The sequence below is a fragment of the Solea senegalensis genome, linkage group LG19, assembly GCF_019176455.1.
Source record: "Solea senegalensis isolate Sse05_10M linkage group LG19, IFAPA_SoseM_1, whole genome shotgun sequence".
NCBI lineage: Eukaryota > Metazoa > Chordata > Actinopteri > Pleuronectiformes > Soleidae > Solea > Solea senegalensis.
The window spans coordinates 4,386,598-4,410,873 of NC_058038.1; the positions used below are offsets into that span (position 1 = coordinate 4,386,598).

A 24,276-nucleotide genomic window follows, 5' to 3' on the forward strand; every position below is an offset into this window, starting at 1 on the left:
CCGGACCAAGAAATAGTGATATGAATTAGCTGCACACGAAACAGGACCAAGTTTGAACCGTTCTGGATCAATTTCCATTCATCTGGGTGAATCCTCTAATTACACAGAAAGTACTGCACACATTATGAAGCTTTTAGATGTAAATTTATCTTTTTCTGAAATAAAATTGAAAAAAAAAATGAGAGGAAGCTGCAAGACAAGCAGGTGCAGCTTGTCTTGACCCATATTATGTTCCGTGGATCTCACCAGCAACGCTCTGAAGTCATAACATTTCCTGCACTTTCCAACAATTTATTGAAGGTAACGTTGTATCCTGTATAAGCCCGAACCGTGATGTAATAAATGCATCATATTCTCTCTTGTCGGTGTCTTCTCAGAGCGTTATCAAACGGAATTAATAATAAAAGAAAACACGTTCAAATTATTTTGGTACCGTTTTGCGTGCTCTTCACCGCATGCTTGGCCGGATGCATATTTACAGGTCAGTGGATGCAAGTGCAGATGAAGAGGGATGTCACGACCAGGCCTAATGACAAACCCCTCCCACCCCACCCCCCACCCCCTTTTAAAAAAAAAATGCATTTACAGGGTCTTTCTGCCATAAAGAATGTGTCCTTGAGCGCGTGCACTCATTCACAGACAGAGGTGGCGCTGGCTCGTGCCGCGTATGTGTTTATGTATTGTGTGTGTGTGTGTGTGTGTGCTGCAATTAAAAGGCAGCGTGCAGCGTCCCGGGAGGTGCTAATGCCCAGGATCAGCTGTTCTAATGTCATTCACATCCCCTCTGTTATTCAGCCGGCCCTGTTTGATGTTCAAATCCACCAGGGACCTCTTCACTAACCTCCCCCCCCACCACCACCAGCACCCACCCAAATGCTACCACCACCACTTCTTTCATACCCCCACTCTGAACCTACCCAGCCCTGCCTCGACAACCCCTCCTCCTCCTCATCCTCCTCCTCTTCTTGCACAGAACCTCCCCTTCTGTGTCTGAATGCTTATGTTGGCTTTTATCGTGCTCAAAGTAAACAGAGTCGCGCCGCGGATAGTGAGAGAGAGCCAGAGAGAGAGAGAGAGAGCGAGAGAGAGAGAGAGAGAGAGAGAGTGTGTGTGTGCAATAGTGATAAAGGAGGAACATGCACATTGTCTGCGCGCCGCTCGCATCCCTGCTCCATCTTCAATAGAGACGCACGGCGGAAGGGAAAAATTTAAAAAGGCAAAAGAAAGGAGGGATCCACAGAGAGAGAGAGAGAGGGAGAGACTGAGCAGGGAGCGAGCCGAAGAGAGAGAGAGAGAGAGAAGTAGAGCGACGAGGATCTCCCTGCTAAATGCGCAAAGCGTCCCGTCACCCCACGCTGAGCTCCATGGCCAACTCCGGCTGCCTGCTGCTCTCCGGCTCCGGGATGCTACCTCACTCGCTCCAGTGTCCCCCTGCTTTCCTCTACCTGCCCGAGGTAAGACTGGATAACAGCTCGCTTCGTCCACCCTCCCCCCCTCTCTCTCTCTCTCTGCCCCTCTCTCTCTCTCTCTCTCTCTTACACTTGCTCTCCATCCATGCTTTTCACTCCGTCGCTCCGTGCGCTTCCGCGGCTGCACGTGATCGCGCGGCTCTGGCTTTTTTTGTCGCTGTCGCCCCTGAGCACTTTCACTCTCCGCCGTCGCACTCCTCCTAACCCTTGACCGCTGTCAAAAGAAGAGGGGGGGGGTCACAGTGTGGAGTGGAGGTGAAGGGGACTACCCCTTTAATTTATCCTTTCAACCAACCACCGCCTCCCCCCTCCATTCTTCCTTCCTCTTGTCTTCCTCCCATTCTCTTTATTTGTATGAAGTTGCTGATGACGTTTGTGTACGTGATCACTTTTTCTTTGTTGTTGTTGTTATTTTTGAGAACACTAAGACGCTGCTTTGACAGTAAAATGCTTATCGGACGCCAACTTCTTCTTCTTCTTCTTCTTCTTCTGCCGCACTTTGTTCCCACGTGTGTTTACACACCTATCTAACGTCCTGATGGCGTCACCCAATCTGACCCCAGATCGGCTTCAAAACCAGTAGAATTTAGGTTCCGCGAGGCCTTTTTTTATGATTACGAGACGTAAAAAAGAAAAAGAAGAAGTCGTTATGTGAGGTCAACGCTGCTGCCATTTAAATGATGTATATTGTAGAGTGTTTTATGGACTTTCTTTTGGGAGAAACTGTCTCTGAAATATTAAGTTGTTTTACACACAAACACAGTGTTCTGCACTAATTAACATTTCATTGTGTTATGTTTCTGTTTTTTTTCCACTGTTTCACTCACTCACTCACTCACTCATTCATTCTGCAAAAAACCCTAAAAAACTGAGGGAGGGTGAAAAATTCGACAACAAGGTGACTCTTAAGAGACCGCGCGCGTCTGTCTCGCTACTGAATTATTCACATGTTTTAATTCAGTGAGTTGGGGATGGGAGTGCTGTTATAGTGCCATGGTGGTCTGTGTGTGTGTGTGTGTGTGTGTGCGTCCAATTCTGTTTTACTACCCGGCAGCATGTGTTGCAGTAAACAGCGTGTGTCACTCACTCACTCACTCGGATGCGGGGAAGAATAGTGGAACTCCAGCTTTTCTTATTTTGAACCCCCTCCCTCCCCGCCATCATGGTAATGGAACCTCACACCCCTCCCACCCATCTGGCCAGAGTGGGCAAACTCTACCGGTCAGCCAGCGCCACAGCTTTAAAATAATGCTTGTTTATATATATATATATATATATATATATGTGTGTGTATTTATATAATGGAAGGTAAACAGAGCAGTTTCTGTTTATTTCTATGCAAATGTGTGTATGTTTGTGTTTATGTGTCAGTCAGACTCCACAGTATTTAACAGATGAGAATAAGTGCAACACCTCGTACATACAAGTGTTTACAGAGTGCATTTCATTGTATTTTACAGTATTTTCATTGTTGTCGCGGCTTCTGATTCTGATATTTTCACATAGACATAGTTTTCATTTTCATGCTTTTATTGTCGAGTAGGTCTACAACTAATGATTTAAAAAAAAAAAGAATAATAATTGCGTCAGTATGTCGCCTATAGTCATTTAATACAATTTATGATTTTTGTTTCCCAAACCCTCAAAGTAACAACAACGAACAATTGGATATACAGTTTACAGTCAGTGAGGAGCAATGAAAAATGAGAAATTAAGCACGTTTACGCCCCGGAATCATTGATGATCATTGATGAATCATTTCAAGTCACGTGTCACGTGGCAAAAATCCCTCTGAGCTGTGAGTGAACCCACTTCTTCCAAATCCTCTGACCCACGTGTGTGTGTGTGTGTGTGTGTGTCGTTGCAACTGAAACTTCCTGCGTTTTCATATTTTCATACAACTGCCCTTTCGTTTTCTTTCAAAAATCCCTCTTCGGTATCAGCTTCTTCGTCATCTTCATCTTTGCGGTACACCCTCGCCCTGCAGTGATGTGAGGTTGTTGGGGGTGGGGGCAGTGGGGCACACTGTTCTCCCCTCTCTCTCCTCTCCGGCTGGCGGTGACAGCGGGTGGGTGGGGGAGGGCAGGGGTGTAGATTGAGGTGATAGCCTCTGCCTTTGCCAGTTTGTTTGCATTTCAGAGAAGACACTGTATTAAGTTGGGTTCTCCTCAACCGCTATTTGCTGATTATGTGTGAACGTGGCACCGCATGATATCACAGCAAGACAGGAGTTTATTACATAAAAGATTAGCAAAGCATACCTTGCCTTGTGTGTGTGTGTGTGTGTGTGTGTGTGTGTGTGTGTGTGTGTCCCCGTGCTTTGATGCTCTTTGTCGCGGGCTCGTAGTATATATGCGTATAAATCCCGGCTAAATGTTTGCTTTCATTAGCACAAGGAGAGACTCCCTGCGGTGTGATGGGAGAACTGTGAGCTTCTGATTACCCTCCAAAAAAAAAGAGAAAGAAGAAAGAGAGGGAAAGAAAGTGGCGGCGTCACGGTCGTCCCTCCTCTCCGCCGCACGTGGTTCCCCGCCGGCTTGGTCCATTCCGCAGGATGATGTCACTTCTCCCCTCCGCCGCCAATTTGTATAGCAGCGGCTCATTTCGTGAGTTATGGCGCTGGATATTGAGGGAGTTATGAATTACAGTGTGGGGAAGGCTTTTACGGGACGCGCCGCTCGCCGCTGTAGGCCCGTATTAAAGTATAAATATATTTATGGTGCGGAGCCCGCGCTGACGGCTGGAGCTCGGCTCTGCTCGTGGTAGTTAGTAGCTGTCTTCAGAGCCATAAAAACATGGCATCGCATGGATTTTCTATTTACCAGGCACTGGGTGGGCATATGGCAACGCTCGTAAATGTAACTCTATTATCTAAGAGGATGCTGTTGGGTGAGAAGCAGGGTGTTACTTATGTCTAAAAGAGAAGGGGGTGTGGGGGGATAAGCAGTTGTTATTGTCGTCATGTCACATCTCTCTCTGTGTCTTTACGTCCGACTTATCTGGAGATCTCTTTTCCCCCCCCCGTTTTCTAAAATTGCCTCGCTTTGATTTGGAATTGGATTTTCTATCATGGCATTCCGCCGCGCTGATGTCTATTGTTATTGTTGCATGTATTGATTTTTTTTTTTTTCCTTTTATGTGGCTTCTTCAGTCGTGGCGGGCACCGTTTTGAATTTCTCCCCGCGTTTCTTAACGGCGCGCGGCTTCGGTATCGTCCTAAACGGTTAGGTCACTGAGAGGAGGCGATCCTTTCATGGCGGTGGATCCTGGGAGGAATTGCCCAGGCCTCTCTGGTTTCAGCTTCCTCCTCCTCCTCCTCCTCCTCCTCTCTTCTTATTCCTACTCATGTTGATCTCTTTTCTACTGCACTGGAGCTGACTCTCACACACACACACACACACACACACACTGATACATCTGGTTAAAGGCGAGGGATGCAGTCTGGGAATACTCGTGACACACTTCCCCCTCGGTTCAGGCCTTGATCCTGCCTCCCAGAGCGTCGCTATTCACAGGGACTTTAGATATCGAAGGATTCGGGTTGTCGGTCTCCCGGGGACGGACTAATGCGAGGCGCGCAGAGACGGCTCCTTCCTGGGGGATAATTATTGTAGGCCAAGCTGTACTATTGACAGCTGTAAATGGAGATGCTGTCTGTAACTGGGGAGGCCCCTAATAGGTTTTTGTCCCGACACAGGCTCTCGTTAGGCCCGTGTGGGTGCAGTGGAGACGAGTTTGAGAAATGAGCCGCGGCCTCGCCCCGAGAGGCCGCTGTCCCCCTTACCGCGCCACCCTCCCACCCGACCCCTCGGGAAAAGGGTTAACATACAATAGCTGCTTCGCTCTTCAGCGTTAATGGTCGCGCGTTACGCGCACGTCATCTGTTCAGGAGGTGACTTTCTCTCTGACTGTAACATTCACAGTCGCAACGATAGTGTGAAGTGATTGAGTTAAGAAGAGAAAAAACTGCAAGTGTTATGATTCAAATCATGACATTAGACTCTGTTTTCCCACATTTGCAGACAATTTTAAAGGAATTAGTCATATTTGCTTCTGAGTATATGAGATTTACACTTTGTACTGTTCAGTCTTTACCTGTGGACACAAAAAGAACTGTTAAATCTATATAAATCTTGATTTCTCAATGAAACTAAGAGTGTCGTCACATTCAGGACATACATAGATGCTAGTCCAGGGGTGTCAAACATACGGCCCGGGGGCCCGACAGAGTGTCTAATCGGCCCACAGGATGAATTTGTTAAAATTTCACACTAATCTAAACGTAATGTCAAATGCTCCAGATACCCGTGACTAAATGTTTGTGCCTTTATAGATCCAGTATGATGTGTAAATAGTACATTTAGGCATGATATTGTTGAAATTGCACTTATATTTCTCAAGAAATTTCATGTTTTGTAAAATTATCCTTCAGTAAATGTAAAACAAAGGAGAAAAAACAAAGGAGTTCTTGTTGTTCATAGGTTATTATTCTATTATTTTACTATTTTAACTGGTCCGGCCCCCTTGAGATCAAATTGTGCTGTATGTGGACCCTGAACAAAAATGAGTTTAACACCCCTGTATTAGTCCATGAGAATTCTGCATCCGTCGCGCTGGGAAACTTAAAATTGAACAAATACTGTGTCGTGAATCATGTGGCGACACAAAAATTGCATTTTTTTCAAGTCATGAAATTCAAAGAGAAAATTCAGGTTTTTTTCAGACATGGACAACAATCTGGTCCAACCCCAGCAAGTAGGCGTGGCTTAAGTTTCCCTGCACCGCTCGCACGGACAAACACAAAGTGTCGCTTTGTCGAACGTTTTAAATGAATGAACAATAACTGGGAGGAGGAGGAGCCAGATAAACAGACTAGCCGATATTTTAAGAAACCAACGGCAAGAAAACTGTCTTTTCTTTCCTTTCCTGTTCTTTTCCACAGTGTAATTCACTCCCTTCATTGTCATTCATAGCTATGTTTCACGGAGCGTGTTTGTGTATCCGAAAGCCTCTCATTGTTGACCAGAAACACATCAGCGAGTCGCGCCGAAGCGCCGTCTGTGACTCGTCCCCTCATCTGCATAAACATGGTAACTGTAATTTATATTGAGTCGCTGTCCTGCTGCAGGGAAACACTCGGCGCACACACACGGCGAACGCTTGTTCATCCAGCGGCTAAAAATAAAAATAACAGGTTTGAGCCAAATCTGAAAAGAAGAATGACTTTGAATCTATTTCATTGTTAAAGTCATTGCTTTTCCACCAGTGATAGTACCCGGTTCTTCTTCGTGGTTCCAAACGAGCCGAGCCGATGCTGAACTCGGCCAGCGATCGATCGGAGAGCGAGTGAAACCTGCTGCGTTGTAGCTAGAATCAATTACTCGATTGTTAATCGATAACTAAATGAATCGTCAACTATTTTGATAGTCGCTTTAATCGTTTCGAAGCTTTTATTTATTTATTTATTATTAGAACAATATTTCTGATGGTTTCAGCTTCTTAAATGTGAATATTTCCTTCCTTTCTTTGCTCCGTATAAGAAAGAAATCATTAAAAGTGAATCACGGAGTGAGCGTGAAGTATTATCTTCAGTGGCTCTGTGTGTCTGTCTGTCTGTGCCAATATGACCAACAGAGGCCGCCAGAGGCTCGTTGCGTGAATGGGGTGAAGTCGGCCTTGTTTTGGTTTGTGGACACTTTGAGAACATCATCGTTTCCCGGTTTGACAAACACCGGTCATCATCTTTTGACGCCACCTGACATTTCATGGACCCAACGTTTGGAAATCATCGATTACGAAAATAATCGCTAGTTGCAGCTCTAGAAGCGAGTAGAGCTTGAAGTGCATGATGGTAAAGCGTCAGTAAAGTGAATTGTTAGCAATAAGAGTTGGAAAACATACGCTATTTAATCAAGCAATAAAATCTGCTCCCACGAACTCGCCGATGCAGCGTCACGGGCTCGTGGAATACACCTCTCAATATGTTTGAAGTGTTTTGGTGTGAAATCATTTCCGTTCCGCCGCCGCCGCCGTGTGTCCCTTAAACAGCTGATTCATAGCGGCATAACAAAGGCGCAGGGGCGAGGGGGGGTCGGTGGCGGGGGCTGATTGAAATGTTTTCTCACTTTTCTCTGCCCCCGAGGAGAATTGTAAATCACAGCTCAGTCGTTTATTTTGAAATTTCATTTGGCGTGTGAGCGAGCGAGTGCCGCCTTGTTCTTCACAGAGACTTCACAGTCAGTCTGACTTGTGTATTATGTGTGTGTGTGTGTGTGTGTGTGTGTTTTTCTCAAGGCTACCCACCGTCTTACTCCACTAGACCTTTGTAAATGGAACAAAATTAAATTTGTTCCCCGTATAGAAGAACGGCACAAACACCGCACAAGATTTCCTCACCAACAAAGCCTCTCCTCTGGGGCTCCGTCTGTATTTCTTAATGTGCGCCTACATATTTAAGCTTACACGCATAAATGCATATGTGTGTGTGTGTGTGTGCGGCTCCAGTCACGTGTCGGTGGAAGCAGGCAGGCCTACACACACACACACACACACACACTGCTGCTGCTGCTGCACAAGTGCATCAATAAATGTGTATTTACATTTTGCCAATAATGCTAAATATCCCGCAAGTCATTAATGTGCTAGCGTTAGCCCCGGCAGCGCTGCCTCCCCGTCTATATTGTGAACCTATATGGTGTCATAGCACATTAGCATTCACCGCGCCGCCGATGCTAATACACTCCACTCCACTCCCGAGCTGCAAAAACAAAAAGCTTGCAGACGTACGTACCTCACGATAATTACCAACTTTCCTCTCTCTCTCTCCCTCTCCCTCTCTCCTTCTCTCTCAACGGTGGCAAATTTCTAATGAGGCTTTTAATTAACATCAGTGTTAAACATTTGCTGCCGCACACACACACACACACACACACAACGGAGGAAATATGAAACCACAGGAGATGTTTGTCTGTCTTACCTGCTAATCGCTCCACACTGTTTTCTGTCATTGGTTATTATTTTTTTGTGTGTGTGTTTCCGCACCAAAAGAATTAAAGATGACGTGAACAAAAAAAGAGAAAAAAGAGGCGCAGACGCAGGTCGCTGCAGTGAAGGCCTCAGCGGCACCAGCTCTGACACGCTAAAAAATCATCCTTTATCTCATAATATGTATATGTATATATATATGTATATGTATATATATGTATATATATATGTATATGTATATATATATATATATATATATATATATATATGTTAAAAGTATGTATTTATTTTGTGGCCGGATTTCAGCTGCAAAGAGAACAAAAAACAAACAAATCCAAGAAGAAAGAGTGGATTAATTCAACTTCAATTATTCCTCTGTATTATCATATAACAGTATTTATATTAAAAAAAACAACAACATTCCTTTAAATATGATACAAACGGTGTTGCCGTCATGGCAACAGGCCACGCAGCAGATGGTGTAACGACGCCCACTTTTTCTTTAAGGTCTTAATGAGTGAGTGTTGGAGGTGGGTGTGGCATTGCGATGCTCTCCGGGTTGTTTACAGCGCTGTTGTTTTCACTTCTATGACACATTTGAACACTTAAAAGAGCCTCATGAGTGAAAGGTGTCGGAGTGTAAAGGAGTTTGTTTGCTCTGTTAAAGATTTTACGACATTATGTGTGGATAGTAGTGGGAAGAAACCTTTTTAAAATGCACGTCATAGAGGATTAAAACGAATGCACTGTGCAGGTCGTAAAAAAAGTCAAAAGAAGAAAGAGTTCTGACAAGATTTTCATGTATTTGTTTGTAAAATGCAAGTGCACTTTGCATTACAGCAATTCTGAAAACGACGTGTGGTTATTACGGTAATTTGGCAAATTTGCATTTGCATTTTTCTGGCAAAAACTAAAGCAAACGTTAATTTAAATACGATTTATACTGTTTAAATTTCAAATATGACACACCAGACCTGGTGTTCATGTGCAACGACAGTGTTAATACACTATTTTAACATGCAGTAAATTGTAAATTACTGCCTGATATTGAATTTTATTTTGGAAAAATGGACAAAAAGCACACATTTCCTGTCCCTTTTATGGTTGAAATAAGCCCCCCCAAAAAAAAAACCAGATGGACATTTTAAAGGCTTAGGTGTTAAAGGGTTAAGGAATTTATAATCTGTACACAATGCTGCTGACGCTGCACGTTTGTTTCATGCTCAGTATGATGAAAATCTCTTAATTCTTAATCTGAACCCTTTCTGGGTTAGATTAACACACACAGTGACACTGCGGCGTCCTCGTTTCCCGCTCGGGCTGTTTAATACGGATCCGGGAGCGTCCACTATAGCTGATGAAGAGAACTCGCCCGAGCGCTCCTTCAGGGCCCCCCCCCCCAAAAAAAAAGTCAGGGACAACCGCGAGCGACGCGAGATACGGTACGACACGACACCTCCCTGTCTTCACACGGCGGGAGCTCTCACTACATCACACACACACATACTGTTACAGGAGCAGAGAGACAGGAGGATCACCTCACACCCGCTTTTTTTTTTCCTCCCCCCTCTGAGAATATAATCTGTCTCCGGGTTTTTCCATTTCTGCAAATGGCACGCGCTAAAATGCTTAAGCAGCCGGACCAGCGTGAGTCCAATTATTTCTTTACTGCAGTATCTCAGCCAGCTGTGATTATTATGTTTATAATGTAGTGTCACTCACACACTGTCCTTCAAGCGTTCTCCTCTCGGCGGGATCCTCTCAAATGAGACGCATTACCCCCGTGTGCTGAGTTAACAGAGTGGTCGCACGAGTGAAAGAAGAAGAAAGAAAGAAAGAAAGAAAGAAAGAAAGGAAGAAGAAAAAAAATAAAGCTATCACAAGCCATTAAAGGCACTGCACCTTTTTATCACCAGCAGGCTTAATGGCAGTGGTGAACAGCCGAGCATTATTGCTGCTCCTGCGAGCTCGTCTCCTTACACCACTGACACCGCGAGACAGACGGATGCTGCTGCTGATGCTGCTGATGCTGCTGCTGCTGATGCTGCTGCTGCTGATGCTGCTGCTGACACATCTGCAGGTGAACGCTGGAGCTGAAAACACACTTGTCCACCCGGTTTAGAGCCGGGAGTTTACAAAACTATTACGTGGATACGGGAGGAGTTGAGAAAAATGAGCCTGATGAACAAACTAACAAGAGTCACAGTCACAGAATGTCAAAGAAAGAATTAAAATCATCAGAAACAACACACTGAAAGGACATATGTGATGGAACAGAGGATCTAAACTATATTTTTCTTGTATTTGTTTCAATAGTTTTTTGTTTTTCCAAATATTGAAAGCAGGGGACGTCAGAGCGATTGTTTATTCTACATTGCTGACTGATTCTTTTATTAGTTTTAGTGTCGATGTGTTGAAACTTTTTTTTTACATCTCTAATTATGACTTTTTTTTAACATTTTAGCTCACAATTCTAGCTTTTTCATGTCAGAGTTCTGACCATTTTCACCATGATCACTTTTTAATGCACAATCTTGACTTTTTATCTCAGAATAATGTCCTTTAACCCATCATTTTGACTTTCTAGGACCTTTTTTCTCACAAATTGTGCCTCTTTGGACCCTTTTTTTTATTCAGTTTCTATTGATTGAATTCCTTAAATTGATCTTTGCGTTTTCTCCCAGTTTTTTGTCGTTGTCGTCGCCAAAGTTCCGTCACGTTTTCGATTATTCTCGCTTTTTCTTGAATTCTGCAGCGACTGTTGTCTGTTTTTTGGGAAACTGAGTTTGAAGCAGTCATTTGTCTCCGAAGTTTGTTCTCCTCTCTCTCTCCTCGTGCTTGGTGTCAGTATTTAATTTTTAAAGGATGCATCTTTACATTGTGTTTGACTTCGCAGAGCCACGCTGGGTCGCCCACTAAAGAAGATCAATATTTGAACTGTGCTGTTGTGGGTCAGCCTTTAATTTAAAATTAAATGGGCCTTGAAATTGATTTCAAGTTGGTTAAAAAAATAAAATAAAATATATAAAAAGAGGGAAGAAAGTCTCCAGGTATTCTGGAGTGAGAGTGAGATGACCTCCACCCGGGTGGAGTTAATAATTGTTTCTCCAAATGAAATGAACCCTTTTATTTTAAGTATTATTATTATTATTATTATTATTACCATTATGATTATTTCTATATTGCATATAGGTGGGGGTTCAAAATTGCCGGATATGGGACGTTCGCTTTTAGAGACCTATAAAATAAATAAAGTAATGTGTGTGTGTGTGTGTGTGTGTGTGATTCCCAGTGCTACTCCCCCTTTAACGTTGTGGAACATCACGGTCTGGAGTCCAGAATTAAGTTTCGGTTAACCCTGAGAACACGTACACTTATATACAGAATCTTTAAGACTGTGCAATATAGAAAAAAAAAATATTATATCCTTTTTTTTTAAGCACAACCTTTTCACAAAAATGACAAAAAAATGTTTAAAATGGGATGAAATTTGTGACACGCGTCACTGTTCAAAGTCCACTCCACTCGTCCTTATGAACAAAGAGAAAAGAAAAAACACAATCATCGCCACTTTATATCAACCACCAAAAATGCAATTGCATTATGCATATTGTTATTATTATTATTATTATTATTATTATTATTATTATTCCCTCAGCTAATTACCATGGGTGCACCTGCGTGTGAGCACTGAGGGTTAATCTGAAGAGAAAGAGAAAGAAAGAAAGAAAGAAAAGAAATAAAGAAAGTAAGAAAGAAAGAAAACATGGCAAAAGCTTAGACTTGATTACTCTGCTTCTCACTGGATAACCAGTAAGAAAGAAGAGAAGCTCGTGTAATTCAGCCTAAATAAGAACCCCCCCCTTCTCTTCCTCCTCTTCTCCCACTTCTTCCTCCTCCTCCTCACTTCTCCTCAAACACACACACACACACACACACAGACTCTCAGTATCTCTCTCTCTCAGCACTTTGTTAGTGCCGCACGCCTCTGTGTTTTTCTAAAATCATCTATCAAGGTGAGATCTGTGGGAAAGAGCAGCGCCTCGGGCTTCCTCTCCACGTGCTTATGAGGTTTTATTAGGTCCCACAGGAGCGCTGCTTTGGTGTGTGTTAAAAACAAATGGAACTTACAAATTACAGATTACAGCCTCTGCAGGCCCGCGCTTGTCTCTGTCTCTCTCTCTGTGTGTGTGTGCGTGCGCGTGCGTGTGCGTGTGCAGACGCAGGCGTGGCCACTTGATGAAGAAAACATGTTTGTGTGTTAAAGCGATCGCAGCGGGCGCGTTTATGTGTGTCGCCGCCGCTGTGGCTGCTGGGCTGAGTGCTACATTAGTGGTGATGCTGACAGTGGTGGTGGTGGTGGTGGGGAGGGATGGAGGAGGGGGCATCCAGTGGCGGGGTCAAGTTGATGATATTGAGTCCTTTCATTCGTCTGCAGAGAATCTTTCAGTGGGTTGTTTGTTTTTCGTCTCAAACGAGAGGTGGTCTTATAAAGTTTAGTGACGGTCGTGTAACAACGACAACTGTGTTTTGGTTTTTTTAAGTGTTATTTTCAAAAGCACTTGGTTAAAGCCAGGCTTAAGCGAACACTGAAATTAGACACATTTGGCGAGAAAGTCCGGCGTTGTTGTGAATTAGTGACGCCTGACTTACAGACTGCAGTCACGACAGTACGTGCTTCAGGGAACAATAGAAAAAGGACGTTTGCTGTAGAAACATGGCCTAAATGATGATTTAGATGATTTAAGCCGATCGTTTAAAAGCCTTTGTCATTTTAAAGCGATGATACACTTAAACAAACATAGTTATGGGTAGAATAGGCATTTTTAACGTCCAGGTCGCCACAGAACAATGGAGAATAAAGCTGCGTTGCACGGCTGATTTGCAGGGGTCTCAGACACAGTTGCCTGCCCTCGCCACCCCGTTGCAGCGGCCCTGCTCACTGTTCACTGTCCACACTGTCCAGTACGTGCTGCTGGCGCGGATCACCGCGTGTTGACTGGTTCCACTTCTTTACCCGAGTAAAAGTAAGAAGGTTACAGGCTCTGAGAAAAAAACCCCACTTTCTCCGATTCACTGTTGGCAAATCTCCCCCGAGCGTCTTTTCCCGCCGCTCGTCTTGATGTTGAGAAACAAAATAAAGTGGGAAAAGTGCAGATATGTGTGTTCACAGGTACAGACACATGAAACATCAACACTTGGTTACTTCTCACCCAGTCCCTGTGTGTCTTCTAATCAGCTGTCAGGACTGGTTCCTGCAGGGGGGGGGACAGAAGACCAGAGAGGTGAAACTGGAACAAGCTGCCACAGCTCCGCAAAGAAAATGAGTGTTTTCTATTCCTCCCCCTCCCTTCTTCATCTAATGACCCGGAATTGTTCGTCCGACATTGTTATCGCGCCGCAATATAGCGAGTAATGAATAGCAATTAAGGTTTCTCAAAAGAGTGGAGTAAAAACAAAAAACCCAGAGATGTTGATGCGGCACAGGTGTCCAGCTGTTTTTGGTAAATCACTTTCTCTTTTTTCCACACAAGTCATCATTCTAATATCCAAACACACTCCGACTTCCTCAGTGAATTAGAATAAAGCGTAATAAATTACTCTTTCTCCCCGACGACGATTGCTCTTTCTGGTTGCCAGTGTGAGGAAGCGCTAATTAACTGGATATGAATGAAATTCCAGGGCCGCGCGGTATCAACGACGGCGGCGGAGGTAGTGGGGGGGCCGGGATGGGGAGACAAATGCGATTTAGTTCCGTCGCGCAGTGGAAAATTGCTGTGTAAATTGGAGGTTGTTGCCGCCGAGCGTTTCCCTGTGTGCTTACATTTCACGGGTGAGAATCCAATCTCGGCAGCGGCCGGACTGCCCTCCCTCATACACTCCACCGTCCTCCACCTACTCCATGATAGCACTCTAAAATCTCTTCACACACACACACGCCATGAGCCGCTCCAGCTGCGGTAACACAAACACGCGAGAGAGAGCGGCATATGTCTGGCAAATGGAAGAATCATCTTCCAATTCACCAAATTACCCCGGCGCTTGATTTCGCGCGACGTAAACAGAGCAGATTCTAATTGTGACACTTGTCGTCGTCCGCCCGCTCCTTCACTCTGTGTTTTGCATGTTCTGCCGGTTGCGTTTACCCAACAGGAAGTGGGCACTTGAGTCAGAAACAGGCCGCAGCCGCCGCCGCCGCCGCGTCGCTCGGACTCTCACTGCATCTCCATCTGCGGCTGCAGAGGCCGTTTGGGCCGTTTTGGAGAGAATTTACGGCGACAGAGGCGCGGAAATGATAGGGCCGGCAGTGAGATATCTCCGGCCCATAAATCCCACATCGCTCGAGATAATTTACGAGCGAGGTTTGTGTGTGCACAGGACGAGACAGTGTTTCATGGTGTCCGTCCACACCGCGGCCTCCGTTCACCTCAGCCCCTCGATTTATCGAAAGCAAGAATTCACATTTTCGTTGCGTCGCTCGCTCCCAGAAGCATCACTTTGAATGATTATTAGCGTCTTTTTTTTTCCTCCTTCTTTCACCTTTTATATTTTGCCCGAGTATTATTTGTTCTGTCAGGATTATTACAGATAAAAGAGCAAACTAATAGATCTTTCACGCCGCGTCTGCTTCTTTACGACTGAGAGGCCTCGGCGATGAGGCTCTCTGCCGTCGGCAAAGGTCACCGGCTCCCCGTCACTGTGCTGCGTGAGCGCCGGGGCCGGGGCCAAAGAAGCACGCCGGGCCTGACACCAGCAACCCATCCCTCATTCACGCGACTGTTCGAAATGAACCTTCGTCTCGCCGAGGAAACCCAGAACGGGATTGTCACTTTTTGCCTTGAGACTTATTTCTCAGAAACTTTCAAATGGCTCCCAGGAGGAGAATTAGATTTTCTTAACTTGTTTTTTTTTCTAATTTTGTTTGCATTGTGTGTGTGCATTCTCTCCTTCTTTTATATACATATATTGTTTGTGTGAGTGTGAATTCACTCTCCTGCGTTGAAGGCTGATTCGATCAGAGGATGACTGCAGCCCAAGGGCAATAGAAGTTTACAACTCAGTTAGTAGCGGGCTCTGTGTCTCCATGCAGTTAGGTTGTTTTTTTTTAGCTCTTATGTTTCGGGGCTGCAGCAGTGGCTCGAGCCTCTGCTCTCTGCCAGGCCTTTTTGTTTGGATGTGGATGTCTTCCAAAAACCCTTAAGGGACCAGACGGCTCCAAAGAGTCCGGTACAGTTTGGCCTCGCGGAGACGCGCGTTTGTGTTCCGAGGGAAAGTCTCTGCAGGTTTTCCAGGTATTCCCCACGCGACTCCCGGTGTCAGCGCACCTTCTGCAGCGCCGCGGCGCACCTGTGTTAGTTTTTAACTAGACAGGATGCACAATGGAAGTAGACAAGGCTCTTTCACAGGGGAGTTAATGCAATCTACTCCCACTCCACTTGGACATTCGCTGTCACTGACACGCCGGCGTCGTCTCCAATAAAACAGGTGAAGGCAGAGCGCGTCAGCCGCGGCTCCCCGGGTAACCGGGGCTGGCACACTGCTGGGCTTTTCATGTTAAACCTCCCCGGGTTCCTTTCCAATCATTATACATGAGCATTCATTCTCAATTTGGGCTCCTCTCGCTGCCGGGCGGGTTATTTTTTACTGTCTCCTCGTGTCAGGGAAACCAAACTGTGATGACGGCGACAGAATGGGATTCCAAAAATATGAACAAACTCGCGGTTGCACTGTAGTTTTGCCATTTTTCTTCTTTTTTTCATCCACCACGTTAATGCACCCTCTCCTGCGTCTCCTGCGTCTCCTCGCTCCTCTCCCCTGCTGGGGCTGCGCGGCGCGCAAATGCATCACAGGTGACGAGTCAGTGATTCGAGTGCTCAGCAGCAGGTTATTTCCTCTGAACCGCGGCCCTTGTTTAATGGTAATTGTGGCAATTAGCATGTGAATGAGGTAGGAATTGGATAATAGAACTAAGATAAATATTGATGTTAATTCACACGGGAGGAGTAGTTGTGTGTGTGTGTGTTGAGTGAGTGAGTGGGTGGGGGGCAGGTGGGGATGTTACAAGTTCCTGCAAATGTGTCCAGAACTCTCATTTACATTCATTAACACAGGCACAATTACGACCTCAGAACACAGAATCAATCGCTCTCTTTGCGGACGACTGTGTCATAGCTGCAGAAAATGGATCCAGGTTTTTGCCGACTTCTCCTCCCTGAGACCTTATTATTTACTTCGGTGTCTAAACCAGTTACCAGCTGCTGAAGGAGGTTAAATGACATCCATCAACTGTCAAGGCGGCTGACCCGGCGGATGAGGACTTTTCATTTTGACTTTGTAATAACTGCAGCAAAATGAGACGGATGACCTTACGCGGTCTGCCCCGCCCGCTCCCCTAAGCTCTCCTCGTCGCAGGTATATAACAGGTGATGGGGACTGTGTCATTTTCTCCACTTTCTTTCTCTTTTTTATTTTTTGTTGCAGTGGTGTGGAGAGGTTTCTGACCCGGGCTGGCTCGTGCTGCGAGGAGGCAAAGCAGCAGGGTCTCAGCGGGTTACTGTGACTGCGGTAGTTGTTGGGGTGGAAGTAAAAAAAAAAGAAAAAAAGAAAGAAAATAGTCTCCCGGAAGGCGGACGCCATCTGGACATCGTGCAGCCGAGGGGCGTCTCCTCCGCCCTTGCATTTACATCGCCACGAAACATTATGTCCCCGTGCCCTCTCGAAAAATATACACCAGCATTCACATCAGCCGCCGCCGCCGCCGCCGCCGCCGCCCTCTTACACCTCCCCTTTCTTCCCCCACTGTCTGCTGTTTTTGAAAGAAAAATGCGAGAGAAGAGGAAAAAAAAAAAGAAAAAAAAAAGCTAAGGGAAAGAGTGCAGTGCCAGGGGCGGGCGGAGGAGAAAACCTCATTTCTTCCGGCGTGCTGCAGTGAGTGGGTTATTGAGGTGGCTGTAATTTGATAAGGAGAGGAAACTCAATGGACTGTGAGCAAGTCAGCAGTTTGAGGCCAGTCACATTTCTGATGTGATGTGGAGGTGGCGGTGGTGATAGTGGGAGGAGGAGGAGGAGGAGGAGGGGGTGAAAGAGAAAGTGAGGGAGGGTGGAAAAAAAAGGGATGGAGAGGAGAGGAGAGCGGGGTTCCCTGACACTGGCGGCCTCTCGTCTATGGGAACAGAGAGGAAGGAGGAGCAACACTCATCCTCCTCAGGTCCGATTGTCTCTCGGACGCAGCCAGAGGCACATTCCCAGGCAGATGGCTCATATACACGAGTCTGATCACTTCTAATCTGGAGATCTCCCAACAGAGCCCCCACTTCCACCCCCGTCCGTTTCAAACGCTCACGCCTTTATCCCCTTACCTTTTTCCCCTTCCGTGCTCTGAATTCACTCTCCTCTCGCAAAGTCACTTTTTGTTGTTGTGGCTGTTTCTCGCTCGCCAGATAAGAGACACGAGTGTGATCAGCGAACCTTTGAAGTTCCCATAAATAATCGGGCAGCGTGGCCCCACTCCGGAGCCCTCAGCTTCCAGTTCAGATCAAAGATTAGCCTCACGTCGGCCCCGGCCCCGGAATAAAGCACTTTATTGGATTCCAAAAGCCCGGGCAAGCAGGCCCCTCTCCCCCTCTCTCTCTCTCTCTCTCTCTCTCTCCCTCTCCTCTCTCTCTCTCCTCACCACGGGTCCCCCGTCAGACACAAGGCCCGAAGACTTTCACACGCAGCCTATCGAGCTGTTTGTACTCCCAGGATCCACAAGAAAGAGAAAACAAGAAAGCCCGAACAATGCTGACTTTTTAATCAACACCAAGTTCGGAGGCAATCAGCAAGCAAGGCCTGATGTCTGAGAAATCTCTTTGTGGAGAAAAAAAAAAAAAAAAAATGGGACATAGGGGATTTTTTTTTTTTTTTGAAGTTACTGTTAAACAGGCTGTAAAATGCTCCCTTGGACCTGCAGGGCTTTTTGGATCTCCACGCAGGCTGTTCACACATGAGCAGGCGCTCTCATCTGGCTGAGGGCGAAGACAATCTGGGGGCCCCGCTGTTTGTGAACAGCGAAGCCCACCGTTGAAAAGGTCGGCGTCGGCTTCTCCGGGCTCGCGGTCACTGTCTCTCCGGGCGCGGTGCCGGACTAACACCGCAGGGTTAGAGAAGCCGGCCTCGCCGATTCTCTCCACCGCCGACTTAAGTGGACGCCGGGGGCATTAAGATATCTGAAGAACTAAAGGGTAGGTTGGTGCGTTGTTAGCTGGTTAAAGACAGGGCTCACTGAGCCTTTTGTGAGGGATGAAAAATGATGTACTCCTTCATGCTACACTGCTCTGAGTAAGAATCGGCCGATGAGGGTATAGTGGGTCGTGCGGCCGGAGGTGCAGCTCCTACACACACTCACTCAGAACCATACTCCACTCCCTGCTGGTGATGGTGGGGAACTGGTTTAATCCCGCACTTAAACCGCGTTTGTGACAAATGAAACATTGGCATTCACACTCAGGTGGAGTGACTCTGCAGTGCGGGCAGTTCTCCGTCGCCGGCCTCGGCTCCGGTTGGCATCGCTCCGTCTTGTCTGCTTCATTTTCTGGCAGCGATGCAAATCCCCTTCTGCCATTAGCCGTGACTGTTCTTAGCAATACTTACTTTTTACAATCTTGGGACAGCTCCCAATTTGTCCACTTTTATGAGCGCCTTAAAATCATTCTCTCCGTCATGTTGGAACGAAGAATTGTAGTAAAAAAGCTCCACCGTGTGATTGTGTTCCTCTTCCTTTGTTTGCGGTGACGTCATATTTCTATGAACGGATGAGGCGGGGGCGGAGAAACCGGGAAAAAACGGCGTACCTGCTAATGTAACGCGAGCGAGGCTACCGTGGGTGGACGGGCTGGAGGCGGGCGGAACTCTCCGAAAGGCGGGAATTATCCTCCTTCACGCTCCTCCCACTCACTTGAAACCTTTCCCACCACACCGAGAGAGTTACCGCCGCGACTTTACGGGAGCCTCGACAACACTGTGTAAAACATTAACAGGCGCCGTTTAATATCCTCCGCCACACTTCCCCTAACATTGCACTTTTTTTTTTTAACAATAGGTAATACTCAAATCTCTCTTCCGGAGCCTAAATCCCCGCCATAAAACACATCTCCTCGTGGCAGCTGTATTCTCCGGGGGATTTGATGTTTTACGTGTCATGAAAAAGCCCGGTGCTACTTGCGCTAACTGACGCCGAGGCACCCACGCACGGATTACAGCGGTCGTGGCGGCTCTTTTTTTTGTATTGTTTACATTTCTTTTTATCTGCTATTTGTTCCTCTTGGAATTATACTTTGGTAAACACGAGCAGCAGCAGAAAGGGAAAGAAAAAAGGAAAAAGTGCAACGCAGGCGTAATGATATTAAAAGAAGGAAATGGTGAGAGGTGGCCGAGCGAGCCAAGGAAGACGGAGATAAAAAAGAATTCTGTCAGCAGACACTTTCTCCCCCCCCACGTCACCCCGCTGCACTCCCTAATTGATAAATGATGTCCACTCATTTCATCAAGGTCAGCGTACAATTAAAACAGCCGTGATTTATCAGCCGGTGAACAGAATCCAAAATCAGCAGAGATCGCGCGGGGCAGCGAGCCTCGATGTTTGATGACTCACACACACACACACACACACACTGTACAGGAGTGTGACCTGAGCAGCTCGCTGGGGATATCGAATAACTCTGAGTCCCGGAGTGACGCTCTGGCTCCTGCTGCTCCCAGGTGTGTGTGTGTGTGTGTGTGAAGCCTGGAGGTGATGAGTTATCAGACTGTCCTGTCTCCATCCACACACTTGATTTTTTTTCAATAATAAACCAGTGGAAACACAGTAGATTTGTCTTAAAGGAAGTTGGAAAAAAAGTGAAATATTAAAATACAGGATAATTGCTTCCTTTTAAAACATTGCCAGGATCTCTGCAGTAGCAGTTCCCAAAGTTGAGGGCCGTGGTCCAGTCCTACAGAAACATACTATATATTATTATTAGTTTTATTTATCCCGGGCATTAAAAGAACGAATCGCAAACCAACGCGGGGTCTCGTTTTGTCCACGGTCCACATTTTCTGCAAGGCTGTAAAGGAGTCTGGAGGGAGGAGGAGGAGGAGGAGGAGGAGGAGTCAAGTTCTCTTGATTTACATTATGCTGCGAGGTTTTTATGGAATTACCGGTCGATAACGACAAATACAGGGTTGCCAACCCCCAGCTTTTAAATGTATTTGATCAATTTAGGCAAAACAGATCTACGGATTACATTTGAATAAACTTACTTTGTGGCCGTGCTACTCACACGTCCTCTTCCTCTTCTCGTTGTTACAGGAGCCAGATTGACGACTAACATCTTAATCTGAGGAATTAAAAGAAACATACGTGTGTGACGTTAAATTAAACACACAGGCAGCTGTAGCTGTAGCTTTTGCCTCCAGCTCCAGGGTCTGCACTACCTTTGCATTTGAATAAAAGAAAATAAGGTTATTACAAAGTCTCCCTTTTTGATGTCTGAGTGATAAATAATACATATAAGCTTTTGCAAGATATGCTCTTTCAAGTCCTATCTTTTCCTCTTAATATATGCGCCGCATTACTGTGCACGCTGCACCCGGACGTACGTAGATGTATGTTAATCATTTTTAATGGGCTGCTCTGTTTCCATTTAATCAGAATCAGAGTTGTGGGATGCAGCTGTGAGCTCAGCGGTGTCGAGGCATCGCGTTGGGGTCCAGCTGAACTCGGAGGCTGCTGCTGATGCTGATGCTGATGCTGCTGCTGCTGCTGCTCGCAGATTTTCCCCCAGACTGGCCGAGACGCTTGCTTGATTGCACTCTGCACTCTGAGTGTGTGTGTGTGTGGAGGGGGAGGTTGAATGTTCTTAAGAGAGAAATTTCACTGTGAGAGAATGAAATATGAGAGGCATGTTTGATGTCTTCACAGTTTCACCTCGGATGCTTTCGGCCCCTCGCTGGTTCGGTGCCGACTCGATAATGGCCCTCGCAGGGCCCTTTTCCCTCCACGCACGCTCTAACTTTCTGGGCCAGGGAGAGAACAAAAGAACAGACAAACATGGATGTTTTTTGGGGCTGATTTCCTGATCGCTCTCTGCCTGCCTCCTCTCGACCCTGCCTGTGGTGTGTCTTTGGCGTTCCCTCCCCACTCCAGAGCGGCCCATCTCACTGAACCTGATACTGAGATTTGTGCTGCTAATTCCCTGCACTCACACGGCTCAGTGTGGTGTCATAATTGGCACGCCATTGATTTATGTCTCCTCTTACAGCGCCCTGAATGGCTGATGAGTCGAGCTTCCTGTCATAATAGGCCTTGTCCGGGCCTCTTGGTGCTCGGCTGCTCACCACACTCCTTCCTGTCCTCCACTATTTGTTGTGGCTGAAACTATGTTCATTTCCCTTTTACATGGGGACAACATGGCACTCGTGATCCTCCCCTACCTTGTAGCTAACAGCATTCTGTACATTTGGACTCATTAATGCGATTTGAAACCACACACGTCCACGTCCCTGAAACTCGGTAATCACATTGCAGGTTTCGAGTAATGCAATCCAAGATCATAGCAGAGAACATGGCTGCCATCGGGGACAGCGGGGGAGAAAAAAAAAAACAGATTCCAGCCACTTAACAAAAGGCTCACCTCATAAAATCTACGCCCGCTTAAGTGTCGGACGTCTTAAGAATATCTTTACAGCCTTATGTCGCCAGGAAACTGAAGTCTGCGTCGCTTTGTAAACCGTTTTACTCTCTGCACCAAAGTCCATGGAGAAAATCAGCCATTTTACATGGCAGCATACGCGAGCTAAGGATCCGCCTCCGTCAGTCACGCCACATGTGTTACGTTGTGTCTTCAGTCGTTGAAATACTTTCTCACGGTCTCACCAAACGAGGCAGCAGACGACCAGCAGCTCCACCAAACCACCATGTTCTCCGTGGGCTTTGGTGCAGGAGAGCAGCAGACATATCCTGAGATTAAGTGTAGATTAAGTGGCAAAAATCTGCAAAAAAGGGCAATTAAAGGTGCAAGATGTAAAAGTGAAAACAAACACGACTGCATTTTCTTTAGCTGGATTCCTGAACTACTTTCTGCATTCGGGTGGAACTCGTGCACTCGTAACATTTGTTTCCTGACATCCTCGCGGCGCTGAGTGTTCCATACTGGACCTTTAAAAGCGAGACGTCGTCTTTATCAGGCTGACCCCCTTGTTAGGACCGTAGAGGGCTTTTGAAGTGTGCTCTCCTCCTCATATAGGCGACCAGCGGGAGGCCGCGGTGCCGGTGTCTGCTGGGAGCCCGGTGCTTTCCCCCTGGGGGCTGCTGTAATCTCATTGTCCCACAGTGGGGAAGTGAAGAAAGAGGAGGTGGAGATGAGGGCTGCAGCCCTGGGGGAGTGCGGCACTCCGCAGAGAGCACTTGCTCAAATCTCCCCACCTTATTCTGCGCCGCCACGCTGCTAAACGCGCGTAGTTTGTTGGATGTGACGACGAAGGACTTACAAAACAATAAAACAAATATAGGTTTCCAATGCCAGGATTTCTTTTACTATCCACTCTGTGATGTAGACAATCCACATCAGACCTATGTGGATCCACGGATTTATGTGAAACGTGTGCAAACCATGAGAGAACAAGACCAATTGCACACATTCAGTTGCCTTTGAGAAGTCAAATACGATCTTAGAGGCAGGAGATCAGACTGAGGAAGAGGAGGCAGAGCGATACCAGCCGCCGAGGGTGGGTTCGAGCTGCAGAGCGTGCTGAGCCAGTCAGTGGAGGGCCTTGCCCCGGGGTGCAGCCCTGCCTTTTTTCGTTTTTTTTCCTTTTTTCGCCTCGCACTCAAAGAGCAACCGATCGGACGGGCAGGACTCGGCCCCCGATGAGCTGCGGTGCAGGCAGGAGTCGAGGCTGTGGGGGGAGCAGCAGCACGCGGAGAGGAAGGAGACGAGGGGCAGGGAGGAGTAGCAGAGGAGATGCAGGCAGAAAAAAAAAAAAACCACCCAGACCTTGTGTTTCTAAAGCCCAGCTCATACATTGCTAATGCCTGGAGTAATATGGGTCTCATTCATAATGGATAAAGCCTTGGCCCCTGCTTGCAAAGTATATCATGCGCACTATAAAGAGGTTAAAGATTGGGTTGTGTTTGCCGGGAATGTGGCGACCACTTCTGGCCCGAGCATTAGCGTATGTGCTATTGTTGTGAGCCGTGCGATGCAGGGAGGGGCCGCTGCATTACAGATCGGACCAGAGGCCTCGGTGTCAGAGGTAACTCATCTTTAGTATTACAATTTGGGTATTAAGTCGGTTTGTCATGTCTGCTTGTGGCCCCGGGGGTTTTTATCTCTCTTTCTATCATGTAATGGCTGCCGTAACATAAACAAGCCAAGAAATGCTGCACTGGTTGATTTTTAGAAGAAAAACCGAATCCACACCAGTTCAAGTCCAAAACATCTTCATCTCATCATTCGACGGTGTGTCTTTTCCGGCTGGAGACTTAAGTTAATAAACTGCTCACTCTCCTGAGCTGAATTCCATTGAGAAAAATCGGTATTTTTATCTTGCGGCGATACAGGAGGTTCTGGTCTGTTGCTGCCTCATTTGGCAACTCCAATCCAAACAAAGGGCGTCAAATGCCAAAAAAACGATCCCATTTGAAGCCACTAATAGAGGCAGTCGTGGATCAACAGCTCCTGTGAGCTGTGACGTAAAAAATCGCTGATTTTCTCTGTGGGATTTGGTGCGGGAGAGTGAGCCGTGTACAGTGAACGTCAGTTTTCAGCTGGAAAAATGCTATTTGACAGCAAAGAAAGCA

The 24,276-nt window shown here is 46.5% G+C and overlaps 1 protein-coding gene across 5 annotated transcripts in view; it reads left to right on the top strand.

Annotated features, from left to right (window-relative positions):
* Positions 1–24,276, top strand: part of LOC122784870 (RNA binding protein fox-1 homolog 3-like) — a 498,591-nt gene that overhangs the window by 388,689 nt on the left and 85,626 nt on the right. For 2 of the 5 annotated variants that reach the window (XM_044050271.1, XM_044050275.1), the window contains exon 1: positions 913–1,454. The exons of the other annotated variants lie outside the window; for them this stretch is intronic. In XM_044050271.1, coding sequence (XP_043906206.1) covers positions 1,329–1,454 — 126 coding nt within the window. In that variant the 5' untranslated portion in view covers positions 913–1,328. Of the gene's footprint in view, positions 1–912; positions 1,455–24,276 lie in introns of those variants that run through there. 5 annotated transcript variants of the gene reach the window in all.